The sequence below is a fragment of the Aotus nancymaae genome, unplaced genomic scaffold (genome assembly GCF_030222135.1).
Source record: "Aotus nancymaae isolate 86718 unplaced genomic scaffold, 86718_ANA_hifiasm-v0.15.2.pri h1tg000065l, whole genome shotgun sequence".
Classification (NCBI taxonomy): Eukaryota; Metazoa; Chordata; class Mammalia; order Primates; family Aotidae; genus Aotus; species Aotus nancymaae.
The window spans coordinates 12170514-12188861 of record NW_026988480.1 but is presented as its reverse complement, the minus strand read 5'-3'; the positions used below and the strand labels follow the sequence as shown (position 1 = coordinate 12188861).

At 42.1% G+C, this 18348-nt stretch overlaps 1 protein-coding gene across 3 annotated transcripts in view; it reads right to left on the bottom strand.

Moving 5' to 3' along the window:
* The window catches only part of GLI3 (GLI family zinc finger 3), a 272398-nt gene that overhangs the window by 53442 nt on the left and 200608 nt on the right, over positions 1-18348 (bottom strand). For all 3 annotated transcript variants that reach the window (XM_012473481.2, XM_012473500.2, XM_064366746.1), the window contains 3 exons: positions 9075-9288; positions 8159-8272; positions 6089-6229 (listed from right to left, as the gene is read on the bottom strand). In XM_012473481.2, coding sequence (XP_012328904.2) covers positions 6089-6229; positions 8159-8272; positions 9075-9288 — 469 coding nt within the window. The remainder of the gene's footprint in view (positions 1-6088; positions 6230-8158; positions 8273-9074; positions 9289-18348) is intronic.

Below are 18348 nucleotides of genomic sequence, written 5' to 3'. Positions count from 1 at the left end.
AATATATTATGCCAGCAACATCTGCTAGAGGCAAGTATATTCAAACAAGGTATGCAGCCCAGCCCAAAGTGACCACCATTCCCACTTGTCTAGAGGGGATCCATACAGAATATTCCAAGGCACTAATCATTGGCAGAATCTAAAATCTCACCTAAAGTATCATTGAGAACCAGCTAAAAAGCTTTCAATAGGAAAGTGTTCCCCAGATGGCAGAAACAGTTATTTGGAAGAAGATTCTGATGAAATATTTCAGGGGTTATACAATGGATGAACGAATTAAGAAAGTAACTGATACACGGCCGCCTCCTAAACTCCACCTGGGGGCAGTCGCCGATAACTGTCCACAGCGCCCCCAACTCCCAGCCCACCCAAACTCCCTCCCAGGCTGAAAGCAGGGCAGATTCTGCACAGCATTCCCAGTGCCTGCCAGCCACCAGGTTGGCACTAGAAAGAGAATCTGTTTCCCATCCCTATCCTAATGACTAGCCAATTCAAACCTTTTGCTTTCTTTGACTAAAACCAAGTTTGAATAAGGCAAGATGTCTTGGCCAAGTCTTATTCAGCAGACACATACTGCAGAAGAAAAAGGAAGTCTCTTGGCTTCAGTCTAGCATACATCCCAGTTTAGCAAGAATTAATATAAAATAAGCCACAGAAACCAGCAGTGCCGCCGCATTCTCCTCCCCCACTCAACCCAGCAAAATACACACATAAAACAACGAGAGATGGAGTGACCTCTTCGAGACCCTCTGTCTGTTTCTCATTAGACCTACTGCATGTGATCTCTGCTTGGCCTTGGACGTTGGGGACAGCGTTTATTTTCACGGCTGTTTCACAGTATGATAAGTGAGAAAATAACGTTCTAAGGGGTCAAATGGTTCTAAGGAGGTCATCCCAGGAGTCAGGGCAGAGATGGGGTTGCCACTCGGAATCCCAGCTGGGCCAGGGGGGCTCTGGCTTGTGGACCACACAGCCCTCACACTCGACCTGATCTCCTGAGTGTCTCTTTATGCGAACAATTTCTGCAGGTGCAATTTAGTCAGCAACTTTAAAAAGAACGTGACCCTTAAGGCAAAACTGTCAAAAGATGGCTTTGAAGTTTTTAGTTCTGGGTTTATATTTTATATGCCGTGTTTCCAAATAATTACAGTAACTAAATTAACTAGCAACTCCATGTAGGGAAAATAAGATCAAAATCTCCACTCATTCGTTTTATGTTTTATGCACACATAAAACTAATTTCTGCCTCATATCTGAGACCCCATCAGATCTTAAACTCAATTTTCTCTTAGGTAAGGACAGACAATGCAACTTTAGCAAAGGGATCAGAATTATATGGGAAACATTTAAAATGCAAATTTAGGATCATGGCATTAATGTGAAAATGATGTCTTCACATCCTAACTCTTCCTTGCGTTCCTGCAGACACATCAATTCTTCACAAATTAGATGTGCTTTCTTTATATCTAAATTTCTATATTAAAAAGAAAGCCACTCGTTTTCATGCTGCTGATGTATAGAATTTGTTTCCAAATGGCAGCAAAGGTGAGTATAACTGTATTCTTCCGATAAAGGAAACTTCAGCATGCTTTTAGAGATCAAAATTCGCAGCATATGAAAGCATTTTAAAAATCCAAGTAGGTGGTTAATCACTCTACACAAAGGTGAATTTTTGACACTATGCTTAAGGGAGACGAATGGAGGATTACAGAGACTTAAATGCCACCCAGTTGAAGCTGGGTGCTAACAGAAACACATCTCACGTTCTCTGCGGTTCTGCCCCACAGGCAGAAGGCAACATCCCTCAGTGAGACTGCCAAGGGCCCCTGCAGGGGCATGCTGCTGGGGATCGGGAATAAAACTTTAAAAATAACTTGACTTTTTAAAGACCTTTGGGAGGAATATTATTTGTGTTATTTCTTACACAGAAATAGGGAGTCGGATTGTTGAAATTGAGGGCAAAGAGCTGCAGAGTTACAGCGAACAGGTGGACATGAGGTATGGTGATGATACTATTATTCTTTCAATCTCAGCACTGATGTTTTCAAGCATAACCAGCCACTCAGCAGTGATGACTCCACACTGAGATAGAAGTTGTTTATGTTTATTCCTTTTCCTCCTCTTAGAAAGCCTCTCAAAATAGGGGTGGTATATACAATGTCATGCACAACCGAAGTGTGCAGGTTTCAGGGAACCTGAGACTAACGTGTGCTGCAGGATGTGCGTATTTCAGACACTCGAACATCAAAGAGCCAGAGATGGAACTTACTTCTAGGACAACATTAAAACAAGAGGGAAATGGATCTCAGTGTACACAGAAAGCATCCCTCCTGCTTGGAAGAAGCTGGGCTGAGCTACTTTACATAGTAACACAAGCTAAACCAAGTAACATCAGCATAAGCAGAAAGCGAAACCAAACAGTGCAACTCTCAGAAACACATTTTAAGTCAGGATTCACGTCTTCTATAATATAATGCTCAACAACAACAAAAAAAACGTGGTCTGGTTAATCTAAAATTGAAGAAAAATGTGGACTTTCAACTCATTTTGAGATGCTAGAATGCGTGTCTTTCAAATGGCAAGAGAAAATACCAGCATCTTGGCAAATCAATAATAAATCCAGTCTTCAGCGTACTTGGAAGTAATTTTTGTTCTATATACTTTTTTCCTTCAATTTTAACTAACACCAAGAAAGAGACGAAGTACAACAAAAACACAGCTAACAAAAATACGCATCTATCTTCTTAGCTTCTGGTCACAGAAGTAAATTTATGACAAATTTAATACTAGCTTGAGAGTAACTCAGCCCAATTGTAATTATCTTGCCGGGAAGAGAAATTAATTAAACATCCCTGTGATAAAGACCCAGCAGCAAACCTAGAATAAACACATAATTGGTGAAGGAGAGGGGCTTGAAATAAAGGAGAAGAGAAGGGAAAGGCTAATACTTAGCCCATCTGTTCAGATAGTGATGGACGAGGTAATCTTTTCGAGAGTACACGGAGTGTATTACAGTGGAAATGAGACTACCTGGCGGGCAAAGTCAGCCGAGTTTCTAACTCTCTTCTTCAACTTTGTGATTTGCTAATGTGAAACACATGTCTCCCTTTTGCACCAAGTTCAAATAACTCCGGAATTCCAACCGTGCAGCTCAACGACTGAACCAGAACAAGGGGAGAACTTGTCAGGATTTAAGAGCTTTCAGCAAAGCCCTTCAATTGCAGCCAGCACCCTATTCCCCGGAAGGATATCAATTATAGATAGTGACTTGCTTTAGCAGGCAGTCGGGACTGTCAGACACTAGATAGACAACCATGAAGAATCATGAATCTTTCTATTAACTGTAAGAGGGGGAAAAAGAATGGGTCACGGCTATAAATAAGGCAGAGCATCAGAATGGTTTAACACCTTGCCTCTTGGTTGTATGTGGCATGAAAATTCAACTAATTCACAAAATGTCCTCTCTCTAAGGAAAGTCACAGGAATGGAAACTGTTAATGCTTCCTTCTGTAAAAAAAAAAAAAAAAAAAAGTAGCTTTTGTAACTGGTATTTGTTGTACCACCGAAGTAATTAGGCAGACATGAAGTAGCTATTCCCTCAATCAACATAATACAAAGCACCTACCTATTCTATACCAGGCCACCACTATTGCTGCTGGCCATACTCATGAATAAGAAGGTACGCACATGTCATGCAAGGTAGAATCAATTTAAACACGCAAATGTGGAATTTCTGCACCTTACACAGTAAGTAAAAAGGTGGAAAATAAGTGATATAAACTAGTCTCCGTATTTATGTTGTGGTAAATAATAATACTTAATTCATTTAATTAAGTTTATTTACTCATATAATTTGTCTCAGACTAAAATTAATATCATAAAGGTGATATATTGGATTTTCTTCTAATCCTGACATGAATTTCTTCTGGTTAATCTGGAATGAAAATATTCCACTGTATATGTGCACATTCATATTTTTTAAAGACAGTTTTGATGAAATAGCATGGTGGTCATTTAGTTGGTGGTTTTAAGCAGCTTTTCTTTAATACTCAGGTCTCTCTATTAAAACATAGAGACCAGTGGCCATCGAGATTAAATTCAAATACCTGCAATTTCACCATCTTTTAAAGCTTCCACAATACCATATTTAGGCTGTGAAAGGGTTAAGTTACTACCACACTCCAAGAAATATCACTTCAAACCCTGCCTCTTATGGGGAGCACAATTCATTTTAAATGTAGACTTAAAATAAGTTCTTATTTCATTCCTGATTTGATAATGACTGAACCAGTATCCAACAAAGTACAATGACTTATCCTCCAAAACGGCACCACGAGACTGTGTCACCCTCAGGATATTTTAAAAAGCAAGATGCCCTGCCAGCATCTCTTCTATGATGCCAGTTTTTCCACAAACAATTCTCTTCACGTTTGTTGTTCACTCATTATATCACTAAGGATACACACAGCACATGCTACTCTTTGGGAGTATTTCCCCATACTAAAACAAAAATTCCAAACTTTTCTCCCCTTTGGAATTCCAATGTCTTTGTGATTTCCATTAAAACAGCACGAATAAAGGGCCATTAAGTCAGGCTTGGCTTCAAAATAACACTTGCATGAAATTAAAGAGAAGGAATCAAATTAAGTTCATGGAAAAATTCTGGAAATATACTTTAATTAAAAACATTTGACTTTCTGATTTTTTTTTTCTGTGCTCAGAAATCTATGATTCTTCCTATACAATTACCAGGAGACATGATTTTAAAAGAAATGGAGAGGAGGAACCCTGACGATGTCATGTAAAATCCTCAAAGCATTCTGTATAGAACAGAGCTCAAAATCTGGCAACCTATGTGCTTAACACTGCAATGTAACTGTGATGCGTGGAATACATTACACAGGATGGGCCGAGTTGCAGGGCAACATATTAACAGTTCACATCGCCTATGAAATGTGTGGGGTGTAAGAAGGACTTCATAATTTTAGTGTTTAATCTAAATGGAGGAGGGTTATCAAGAAACATGAATTACCTAAAAATACAGTTACTGTAAAAGAGAATGGATCATGAAAGAGAAAGTGGAGAGAGAGACAGACAGAGAGAGAGAGAGAGAGACAGAGAGAGCATGAGCGGGGAATGGCAACAAATGCTACTCTGTCCAATTTTTCATCGTATTAAAAGCTTAAAAAACTGCCCACACTTAATGCCTCAACAGGACCCTGTGCTTCTGCCAGGAGCTGCAGCACCTGCATCTTTTTATTCTTGATCGTCTAAATGCCCTTCCACGTCAGCCGCTCCTGGTCCCATTTGCCAGGGAAAACTCCACTGGCCTTCAAGAAAGTGCCAAGAACAGTGAAGCACTTTTGGGAAGGGAGTATCACAGATCAGGCATGGGGGTGGGGAGGAGGCTGTGTGCACACTGCACTATTTGAAATGATACGCAGGAGAGTGCGTAAAATTTTCTGAACCTGGTTTGGAAGAGGAGGTGTGGTTCTCAATCTGACCACGCTGCAGTTTCCAAAACATCCATCACTAAACACATTTAAAAACACATATAACTTTTTCCATGACTCCTAACCCCACAAGGGTTGGCCTCAAACCAAGCAACGATACTACCTAGCTCATAAAGAGTACTAACTGCAGCTTAAAATAATGGGAGCTTCCTTAGGCTTTGAGGGTTTGGGAGAGGAAAAAAGGAATCCCCCACCTCCACATTTTTCCCATTGCTACCGGGTCTTGGAAAGGGAATCAAACTTGGTTAAAAGGTTAATCATAATTCATGTCCAGCTTACTATTACTCAATAACCATCAAAGTCGCTAACTCAAAATAGTGTTTTCTGGCTTACAGGATCAGAGTCATTACACTCTCTATTGAAGACTTTATTGAATTTTACACTCAGCTTTAGCTGACTGAACAGGTCAAGCACCGTGGCTCCGAGTTTTCTTTATTCTCAGAAAGTCATAAAGCCCTCTCCAGTTCACAGTGCAGCTCCATAAGAAACTTGACTCGGCGCAGGGTCAGAGAGGCCGACCTCCCTGGAAAGGGTCACAGAGCTGTAAAGCCCCGTCCTGAATGCCATCCACTTACGTGCACAAGCTGCTCTTGGGTGTCGAACTCCCTCGTGCAGCCTTCCCAGTGGCAGTTTGTCTCATAGATGACTTCAGGCTCCTGTTTGCTTTCATCTTTGTCCCCTTCCTCCTTGACAAGGGTTGTTCCTTCGGGCTGTTCCTGAAAGAGGAGGGTTGGGGGAGGGAACAGAGAAGGGGGGAGAATCAGACACAATGGGAGGGAAGACAGGAGAGAAAGTAGAAACTCAATTTAGATTTGGGTCTAGGGTTTTATGAATTGAAGAAGTCAAACAATAAAATCATTTCAGTGCATGTTTTCAGATTTACCAAATACACTCTGAGAGTTTTAACCTGTGATTCGAGGCAACAGCCTGTCAAAATGTTGATAAAAAGTTGAGGCCAAAGTTTGCCTCCATGATTACAAAGCTGAAAATAAAGTCAAATGTCATCTAAAGAAAAATCCAAAATAAAACAAAAACAAACAAACAAAAATCAAACAAACCAAAACTCATACGAGAATAAATTAAATTAGGGCTTTACCCAAAAGACTGCTACTTCTGTTTTGTTTAGTTGTTTTTTTTTTTTTTTTGAGGCGGAGTTTCGCTCGTTACCCAGGCTGGAGTGCAATGGCACGATCACGGCTCACCGCAACCTCCGCCTCCTGGGTTCAGGCAATTCTCCTGCCTCAGCCTCCTGAGTAGCTGGGATTACAGGCACGCGCCACCATGCCCAGCTAATTTTTTGTATTAGTAGAGACGGGGTTTCACCATGTTGACCAGAACGGTCTCGATCTCTTGACCTCGTGATCCACCCGTCTCGGCCTTGTTTAGTTGTTTTAATTATTTTCAGTGCGTTAATCTGTTTATTCTTTTTGTAATCCAGGGAAATCATTTACTAGTACCTCTAATTCTGTTTTCCCTGCTGTTGGAGACTGTATGAGGTACTTTTGTGGACTTTATAGTGAAAATGCCCACTTGACTCAACCTCTGTTCTCTAGGGATATGCTCACTAGCCAGGGCCCAGGGGCCACTGCATCAAAGCTCAGGGGCACAGTCCTTCCTAAACTCCCAAGGCAGCTTCACAGCAATGCAAATACAAGTCATTTTGAGAATTCATCTTGTGTAGATGCAGGTCCCAATCCAGGGCTAGATGATAAAAACCGTATGCAGGCACTGAAGTGTAACCAGCAAGGTTGTTGCTGTTGGGCAATATGCAAGAGGAAAGACCCATTTCAGAACCCAGGACACCAATTTACTCCAGCCTCCACATTCTTGCTGAAAAGGAAATTTGGGCAAGTAGTCTGAGGCTGGGGCTGAAGCAGCCTGATGACAGCAAGGTCCAGATTCTGTGGACATCTGGACTCTTGTCCAAGCTCTATGTTGGGGAATTAGCAGTCACAGAGCTCCTTCCTGCGTCAGGCAGAGAGCCCTATAAGATGACATTATGGGTATAACCTACACATCCTTAAATTGAGGCCCAGAGGATTTAAGTGACTAGAGGCGGAGTCCAGATGGAAATTCCTACACTCCTGCTTTCAGAATTTGGGGCTCAGGGCCAGAATCTAACTAGCCTTTCATCCCTTCTGGTTCGTACGGCTCTCCTAGAAAGTGGGAAGTAGCAAAACAAGAAAAAATAAAAACACAATTGGTACAGGAGCCATCAGGAGATCTGCCACAGCTCAGGCTTGGGTGCAGGAGCTCAGTAATTCAGACCCAAGATCACAGATGAGGACTGAAGCCTGGTCTCACCTGTGGCCAGCAAAAAATTAATGCAACCATTTCATTTCCTCTGTTAACTACAGTTGTCTGTACTCCTAAGCTGCCTAAGCTGTCAAGAAGGAATGCCCCGCATGGCTTCCTGCACTGCCTATGTTTGCTTCTGAGCTAGAAAAACAACGTAGTCACTCCATACGTAGTCTTTTGTTCACCATGTTATGAGTATGGCCAAGGTCAACAATGCAGTGGGCAAGGAAATGCCCCAAAAAGACATCAGGAATGGGGAGGAAGAGGGAGCGGAAGTGGCCCAAAGACACCCATCTCGGGAGGAGTGGACTCTGGCCTGTGCGGCCTGTGTGTCCTGTGTGTCCTACCTGCTGCCCCCGAGCCCCTGGGCTGGGGAGGTCTTCATCGGGTTTGATCTTGGACCTCTTGTTGTGCATCGGGTCACCAGTGCTGCTCACTGCAGACTCACTCGTGGGTTTGTTCTGCTGGTCACATTTGCAGAGCCAGAGACAAAAGGTTTTGATCAACAAGAAGCAGTACCATAATTAAAACCTGCAACTCGGGACAAGCGGGCTTATTTGGCAATAAAGCAATGACTCTGATAATGCTCCCATCCCAGGATAGTGGAGTTCAGACAACGTGTTCAAAGCTAGAAAATACGTTTGTGTGGCAGTTCTTCATTTTTAACTCATGAGTATAAACTCCCTATGGCTTTTAAAAGCTGGAAGAATGGAGCTGAGGCCCTAGGCTGTAACAAGCTCCAACAGTGTATTTCAAAAGAACAAAGTTGTGAGGAGGGTGGAAGACCAACACGTTCCATTTGTGAAGTTCTTTAATTAGAGCATCCAGATTCTTCTCCAAACAATATCAAAGTGGCAACAGTTAACACAAGGCAGAGCAGTTTTAGTCTTAGTACTACCTGGTGGTAAGTCACAACTGTTAGCAGTGGCAGTGAACAGTGACCAAATGAGAGCAATTCATCCACACGCTGCAGTGACATGGGGTGCAGGTTATGATGGCACCAGGTCACAGTGAAACCTTATCAAGCAGGCTGCCGCTATGCCCATGAGAAAGTGACTCTGGGGGAAGAAGCTATTGTTTGATGAGGAGCATTTATATAACACGTCCACCAAGCTGAAGACTAGACCTTAGCATTAAGAAGACAGGATGCCAGTATGGAGGCCGCGGTAACACAGAGGTGCCGTGTTGCTTAACGGCTCACATGGTGGCTGACCCACCTTCAGTTGACCAGCATGGCCAGGTGCATCGACCTGTCCCTCTCACCTGTGAGGACTCAGAAGGACCGGAGCTGACCTGGACGGGGTTCAGAACCGTAGGGATCCCTGGAATAGGCCTCTGTGTTGGAAAAGTTGGGGCAGGGTGGATGAGTGGAGGGCTGTGTCCAAAGGCTGAACCTAAGCTCTGCTGTCGGCTTAGGATCTGCTGATGCATGTGGAGAGAGACGGGCGCAGAAGAGTAGGTGAAGCTCAAGGCAGGGCTGCGCGGAGGAGATAATAAAAGAAGACCATCAGTTAAACGCCGAGCTCAGACACTACACAAGATCTGCAGCTTTCTATTTATAATTTTACCATTCCAAATCAAATCTGTTACAATGAGAAAGTAGGATTATTGCCAAGCATCTTGAAAACTTCTAAGAGAAAGATGAGCCCTGAGATGAGACACGCATGTGCATGCACATATACACGCAGATATGAAACAAGATCCTGCAAAAACGGAAATAAAAGGCATTGGCTCAATAATAACTATTTATTGCAATAACAAACTTTATATAAAAAAGAGAACGGGTGACTACATGCTTTATAGGACTTTTATTGGCTCTCAGTTCCGTATGTTCCTGTGCATGGAGCAATTCCTTTAATCTTAGCTCACACCGCACGCTTTCATATGTCTCCAGATCTTATTACAAGAGGAAAGAAAATCAATTGGTTAAATGTGTTTTGAACACCATGCTTGTCATATCACTCATTTGTTTGTAAAGATGGAAAGCCTGGTTCATCCAGAATGCCACCTAAAGAATTTCCATCAGTGCCGTCTGGTTACAGAAGCTGATGGATTAACCTTTCCCCACTGAAATCGGTGATCAATGGGCCTCGATGAAGGAATATTCCAGTGGGAAAGCACTGCTCCCTCTTCTAGCTAAACAGCATTTAATGTCTATTAAAGCCCATTATGCATGCTAATGCCTGTCACTACTTTATTATGCCACACTATTTCCCAGGCTACAGTAAGTCCTGAGGAAGCAGTGATACTACATAAAGATTTCTCGACTAGCAGGCAATGCCAAATCATTCTTTGTGCCAGCATAGTTTTGGAATCAAATCCTCTTAAAAGAATGGAGTGTTCTTAAGGAATTTGCCAATGGCTTAAAAATGCGTGAAAAAATAATAATTGCATTCATGGAAATTTCTTTTTAAAAAAATAATCAGTGGAAAAAAATATATATATGTGTGTGTATATCTATTTCTCCCTATCCTGCTGTGTAATACCCAGAAAGAATCAGGGTTTCTTGTAAAGTCAAAATTAGAACTCATGCAAATTTCCAATCTGGTGGGTTAATTACTATGGCTGTTAAGCGCATTAACGGAGAATAAAATAATTACAATAACAAAATTCAAACCATTTTAACAACTTTAAGTAATAATTCCAAAGATATACTCTGTTCATTAATGTGACTCTACATTTTGCCTATTCGACTACAATCCATAACAGGCAGCTTCAATGGGATTACATTACTATTATTCCTACAGAGAACCTTACATTACAATAGCTTGCCCATTTAAGACTGAATATCATTAAGAATACCCTAGGAGAATTTCACAAGGCTTTGAGGAACTCTCCTTTCATTCTGCATTGTATTCCTTTAATAAAGGAAAGCAGAAACATGGTGAAAACAGTCATTGTTCACAGTAAGTTAGGGAGAAATCAGTAGTAATATTCCGTTTCTGCGACGTTATAGTTACTGCCAGTGTTTCCAAGAGCAAGCATGAATGATTATGGCAAGACTTAGCTAAGTAGCTGTGTGGATGATTGATAGGGCATTAATCAAAAGATGCATATCTGCCTCAGAATTTGTTCACAAGCTTTCTTCTAATAGCTGATTTCATGTTCACTGAGCTCTATGCCAGTTTGTCCAATTTATTTTTCAGTGTACAAGCCATTCATCAAAAAACACAATGATTTAGCAGCCCCCCGTCCTTTGGGTGAATAAGTATTACTAAGTGTAACTACGTTATTGTATTCATTAAATAAACAAAAACCAAAATAACCCACTTCACATATATGATCACCAAGGCACACAGACTTTATGGGCATCTCCAAACACCTTTCCAGGGTTCTAGGAGCCTGGATTAACTGGCAGAATTGGGAGGGGGTCCCTGAAGGTCAATTACACTTCTAATTCTGGGAGGCATGACATTTGTGGGTTTAAAAAGTCAGTACCTAATTAAAAATAGAGAACCTTCAAAAAACATTTCACAAAGCAAAAAATGCCCTTGATTTTATACATAAGCAACTCACAAGTGTTCACAGCTGGATAGGGGAGGTGCATTTTAAAAAAGATGTAGGAGGCTAGGCGCGGTGGCTCACGCCTGTAATCCCAGCACTATGGGAGGCCAAGGCGGGTGGATCACCTGAGGTCAGGAGTTTGAGACCAGCCTGGCCAACATAGTGAAACCTCGTCTCTACTAAAAATACAAAAACTAGCCGGGCTTGGTGGTGCCCAGCTGTAGTCCCAGCTACTCGGGAGGCTGAGGCAGGAGAATCACCTGAAGCCAGGAAGCAGAGGTTGCAGTGAGCCGAGATCATGCCGCTGCACTCCAGGCTGGGTGACAGAGCCAGACTCCATCTCAAAAATAATAATAATAATAATAATAAATAAATAAATAAAATAAAAAGATGTAGGAGATGTCCCTACAAAAAACAAGGCTCAGCATTCCCACCGCAGTTTCCTAGGTCCACAATCCTCCTTGTCCTTGGGGTGCAGGGGTAGGGGTTCTGAAAGCTCTCAACATGCTTTGGTCATATCCCCATTTGGGGCCCCCACCTTTTTGCTGGTAAAACCATGTGATAGGAATAAATGTTCTCCAAAATCCACATCAACTATTAGACTGCAAGGGCTATGAGAGAACACAGAGTGGACAGTGACTGTGAGCCTTCAGGGCTTATTCATATGAACCCAGCAACAGAAAAACTCTCCTCCTCCTCATGCACAGAGCTGGGCCAGGGCAGGGTATGGGACAACTTGTCTGGACCCAGAAGAGCTGGCCCTCAGCCTTCTGCTGCTGCTCCTGCCAGGGACTATGTGCAGGAGGGCTGCTCCACTCCAGATGACAAAGCCAATTTAGAATTTGATGACAAAAGTAGCAAGTTCTCAGTTCTGACACAGTATCACTTAACAGATTTGGGAGTTAAGGCTCCTCTGCTCTCAGAACACTGCCTGCAGAGTGCTGGGGCCGAGGACGGGTGATGATGGGCGATGACTGGGCATGGCACATGGATGTCAAGAGTCACAGACAAAATGCCCATGAAAAAGGATGCTTCCCACGCACACCCTCAACTCTCTTGGGCAAGATCAAGGTATGAAAAGAATCTCCTGAGGCCTTCCCACTGGGAGGATAAGAAAACCTGAGCCACCACAGCCTCCTCCTTTAAATCCAAGTGGGAAGGGCCGTGGCGGAGGGGAGTCCTGCATCCTTTTGCCTCATGTCACAGCATAAGTCCCTCTGCACCTTCAGCATTCACAGTGTCCCCTGCCTGGAACCCTTGGCTTCCGGAGCTCAGCATGCCCACTTCCTTTTTTACATTCGGGTTCCAGCTTAAACGTCACCTCCCCAGAGGTGCATTCTTAGACTCCTGCCCCCATCCAAACAAGCCCTCTCTGTTCCTCCTTGCTCAATCATTATCTACTGCGTGACAATTCTATTCTCCTGGCAGCACGCAGTGCTCTCTAAAACTCATTCTGTCTCTCCGTCTAGGAGGCAAGGTCCAGTGGGGCTGGGCACCGTGCCTGGCAGAGCAGATGCGCAATACTGCATCAATGAATGACTAAATCTCTCCCTTATTTTCTATTAGTTCCCTGTTGCCGCTGCAATAAACGGCCACAAACTGAGTGGCTTAAAACAACAGACACTGCTTATTACCTTACAGTTCTGGAAATCAGAAGTCTGCAATGGGCCGGCAGGGCTGCATTCTTCAGGATGGTCTAGGCTCCCTGCCTCTTCCATTTCCAGGAGGCTGCCTACATTCCTCGGCTCAGGGCTCCACATCACTCAGGCCTCCCCTTCCTCCTCCTCTGACCCTAACTTGACTTTCCTGCCTCCCTCTCACAAGGACACTTGTGGTTACATCACTGACACCCAGACAATCGAGGATCATCATCTCATCTCAAAATCCTCTGAAAACTACAGTTTGATGACATGTCTGCAAAGCAGTATTATACAAACAAAGCTAGCCTCTACATCTATTTCCTTCTGTGGCACTTCAATGGCACAGGACAGACTTTGCAGCTTAAAGACATCAGAATTAAAAACAGAAGGTAAATTCTACTTTTAGGGGCCCTACGTAAGAATCTTCCTAAATAGTTCATGTATTCATTCCAAATTTACCACAGATACTATTGCTGAACTTTTTTTTTTTTTTTTTTGAGATGGAAACTTGCTCTGTTGCCTAGACTGGAGTGCAGTGGCATGACCTTGCCTTGCAACAACCTCCACTTCCCAGGTTCAAGTGATTCTCCTGCCTCAGCCTCCCAAGTAGCTGGGATTACAGGCATGTGCCACCATGCCTGGCTAATTTTTGTATTTTTAGTAGAGACGTGGTTTCAACACATTGGCCAGGCTGGTCTTAAACTCCTGACCTCAAGTGATCCGCCCATCTCGGCCTCCCAAAGTGCTGGGATTACAGGTGTGAGCCACCGCACTCGGCCTATGGTTGAAATTTTTAATAATCTCTCATGCCTTCTCTAAAGCAGGACATAAACTACAGTCGAAACCTTGGTACTGCACTTCCCACCCTCATGGACTCCATGTTTCTGTTCATCCCACTCTTTCCAATGAGTCACCGGACAAGATTAATTTTACATTCTGATTCTCTGTATTCAACAATAGGTTATTATTTTTAAAAATTACTTTTATAGCTTTTGTTTCTAAATAATTACTACATGAAAGATGGGGTAATTTAAGATAACAACAACAAACATTTATAAAAATGTGACTTGTAACTGTTTATCTATATTTAGTCAGTAAGATCAGTAGAAAGGAAGTATCAGATGGCCTAGATCTTCCCAGGCAACAACACAGTCACAGGCCTCCTGAGGTGAGTGAGTGTAAGGGAGGGAAAGAGAAAGTAGTACCAAGGTCATCAAACTCTTGGGAACGTAGCCCAGGCCTGCTTCTCTGTGCATTCCTAATGTCCATCCCAGAAACAGCTGGCAGCAGGAGGTGGAAGAGCTTCTAGAGACCGGTATTCCTCACAATACACTTTGAGAAACACTCTTCTAGGGCAATAATTATACAGCCAGAATAATTATTTAAAAATTAATTTGCCCTTTATTTTACTAAAGAGCAGACAAAAAAAAATGTGGATGTTAGATAGCTTATGAATCAGAGCAGATGTATGGTCACTGGGTTGTTAGTTTAAAAGGGATTCCACTGGATGCAGGGCCTGTGTAAATAAGGATAACTTTTCAGTCAGTTTCGTCTTCATATTGAGCACTGTGCCGAGTTAAAGGTGATTAACAAACCGATGTCTGACTGGGAACCATTTCTTCTTTTTTACAAAAACTTAAACATGAAATTCTCAAAGTCTGAATCTTTAAGAAAGTTCTGATGCAAATATACATCAGAAATCAGACATACAAAGTTTTGTCAATTCTCTTAAAAGTGTGATCAAATTTTGCAAACCAGTCCTTGTTTCTTAGCATTACCGTAAACAGCACAGTAACACCTCACTTACATGGAAGTCTCCTTTCCAGGAATCTCAAAAACTATACCCAACAGGACTAAACGGAGTACAGGTAAAAGGAAAACTGTTAAGCAACCAAAATAAATGTCTTAAAGTCTACACACTGCATCTCATTCATTAATTTAGCAAGTTTTAACTGGGTACTTTAGACAAATCCCATTTATGTTTCCAAAGAAAAAGTAATCATTTGTAACCAGAAAGTTATATATAATTTATAATTAATACATCAAACTTGGAAATGCATAATCATGTTTGACTTTCACCATAAATATTATGTTTTCCACAGCAAGGAAGTGATGTAAGTCAACATTTGTACAGAAGCCCTTGTGATCCATCTGCTAATCCAATTTATATTTATTCCCAAAATGATGGAAACACTATAAGTTCATATTGTAGAAAATCAACCATTAAACATTTATTTACCCTACTATACATATAGGCACTTCAAAGTCATTAATATTCAAATCAAATGGATAAAACCCAATTAAAATAGTATATGAGAAAAGCCTATGTTTTTTAAATGCTTCAGGAATTCTATATATAGCAGAGAATAAGAGCACGTGGGATACGCTGGACTCCTTAACAATGGTACTATAAATAAAGCAGCCATAATACGGCTTGCTGTAGCCCTTTAAACTGGAATGGTAAATAAGAGCTGATTATAATATTCAAGAGACTTGTTTTGACATAAAAATAAAGAAAACAATTGAGGAAAGTAAGTAAAAGCTACTATTTATTGTTTGATGATTTCAATCCACAGGACATGTTTAACTCTTACCTAAAATTACAGCTTCTCCCTAGAGTTGCCATGAAATAACTCACTCCCATGTTATCACAGTGCCAGGGTTTCTGCACCAGCATACGATATATGTGGGGAAAGGGCACAGGAGGATGTGGGAAGCTGAGCAGGATGACCCAGCATGGCATGTACAGAGCTGGGCAGGCAGGCGGTGCATTAGAGAACTTAGCCACAGGCAAGCCCAGGCATGGGTGGTAATCAGGCTCCATCACAAAAGCACCAGCTCTCAGTCTAACATGAAGAGTAATGAATATGTAAAATCAACTCTGTCTACCAGCCACCTATAAACACTTCTTTCAGTTGCCTTGCTTGTTAAGTTTATTTTATTTTATTTATTTATTTTGAGACACAGTCTCTCTCGCCCAGGCTGGAGTGCAGTGGTGCAATCTCGGCCCACTGCAACCTCCACCTCCGAGGTTCAATCAATTCTCTTGCCTCAGCCTCCAGAGTAGCTGGGATTACAGGCAACAGCCACCATGCCTGGCTAATTTTTTATATGTTTAGTAGAGACGAGGTTTCACCATGTTTGTCAGGCTGGTCTCAAACTCCTGACCTCAGGTGATCCACCCACCTCGGCCTCCCAAAATGTTGAGATTATAGGTGTGAGCCACCGCGCCCAGCCTGGTTGTTAAATTTCATTCAACTTTGAATTTTTTCAATATCCTTAAAAGAGACTCATGAAATAGTATCAGGATGTACTCCTTTAGGTCAGGGCACTGGAATTAAGAAACTTCATGCTGTAACAAACCTAGTTTTCTACAGGCTGAAGACGAATCCAATGAGTATCCCACCTCTCCTAACTCTTTTGCTCATGAAACCAGTACTGGAGGTCAAGTCAGGCAACTTCTGTTTTAAGGAGTTGAGATAACACTGAGGTAACATGGTACCAAAATGTGGGAAACTGACTTTAAGAAAAGAGGGGAGAGAGACACATTCAAACCAAAGCCAAACATCCTGGCTACTTTGTGACTGTTGCACTAAGAGGTCATCCTCATTCTGGTTACAGCTGTGGAATTTGCTGCACAATAGCTGCCATTTAAAGAACCATTTTTTTTTCCATTTTCGCAGAGAATGGGCCAACAGCTATCATTACTTGTATATGTGCAGGGATACACATGCACTCATGTGCTTCTATTTGAGAGGGAAAAAAAAATAAAGCTTCCAGGCTGGGCGTGGTGTCTTAGGCCTACAATCCCAGGGCTTTGGAAGAATGAGGTGGGTGGATCACGAGGTCAAGAGATGGAGACCATCCTTGCCAACATGGTGAAACCCTGTCTCTACTAAAAATACAAAAAAAATAGCTGGGTGTGGTGGCTCACGCCTGTAATGCAGGTACTTGGGAGGCCGAGGCAGGAGAACTGCTTGAACCTGGGAGGCGGAGGTTGCAATGAGCTGAGATAGCGCCACTGCACTCCAGCCTGGCAACAGAGTGAGACTTCGTCTCAAAAAATAAATAAATAAATAAAAATAAAGCTTCCACTTCCATCTATAAAAGTTCCCAGGGCAAGTTTATTGATTGGAAACCCAGCCCAGCCTCAGAAGTAAAGAGTACACAAATAAAGACCCACATATTCTTAAGTATCTCAACATTTACATTTGGGCATATGCTCTCTGACTAATGCTTTGGAGAAAAATACATTAGGCTTTACATTATGAAAGTGATCTAAAAAGCTGAAACGCTACTTGCCATCAAGCAGCCAAATAGGTATGACCTCCATCAACGTGAATAGTGGTAACACACTCTCACATGAGATCCGGCTCGTCAGGCATGTTAGACGTGGTTAAAAAAATCATATGTTAATTTATGCATAATCAGTTTCCTCAAAACATCATCAGATATTATTATTTCTATTATAAATAGCATTTCCCACCAATCCTTTTCACCATGCTTCTCATTTGAGGACTTGTAAGGGAGAAAGAAGTGTGTCTGGTAAACAAAAAGAGGACACTCAGACGCACCAGGTGGAAAACATGGTTCTGCCATGTGAGTAACTGAGTGTCTTTGATTCAGCCTGCTAACCTCTCTGAACATCAGTTTCCTCATCTATCAAATTAAACAGCCTTGTGGAGGCCTTCAGGGAAGACCCTCAGACCTCTGGTCTTCTAGATCTAAGCCCCTAGATCTTAGGCCCTTCCTATTTCCCTTAGATCTCTGGTCTAAGATGCTGTGGTGGAACGTGGCCCCTGCCTGTGTCACCAACCTTGTGCCTTGGCTAACCCATGTTTAACTGTCTTCTGCTGACAGTTCCTCCAATGCCCTACTCCTCCCACCTAAGGGCCTTCATCTGCTCGGCCTTCTTCTTACAAAGTTGTAGAAAGCTTTCTGGGGTGGCTTGTCATCGTCCTATAAGTCACTGGCCAGTCCTGTGAATTAGGCTCTTGGTGCTATTCTTTCTTAACATCTGGGTCATTTCCTTTACAGCACTGATAAGAACCCTTACAAGCTCCTTTGTTCATTCATTCACTCCTGTGTTCATTCATCTGTATATGCTTAGAGGCTTTTCCCTTCCGTAAGTTCCATGAAGGTGGGTGTTATGTTTCTCTCAGACATTTGTGTAGCTCCCATTCCCCCGGTACAGTGACTAACATAGAGTTAAACTCAGCTAAATATTTGGAGGATTAATAATTATTAAATGAAATACTATGTAAAACTACTGCATCAGGTAATGATAATTACTTTTAAGGAAGTAAATGAGAGCTATCGTTTTAATGTAGTATTAATTATTTTACTGAAAATGGGGGAAGGGAATGTCATCTCCTAATTTTTAGAAGATGGAA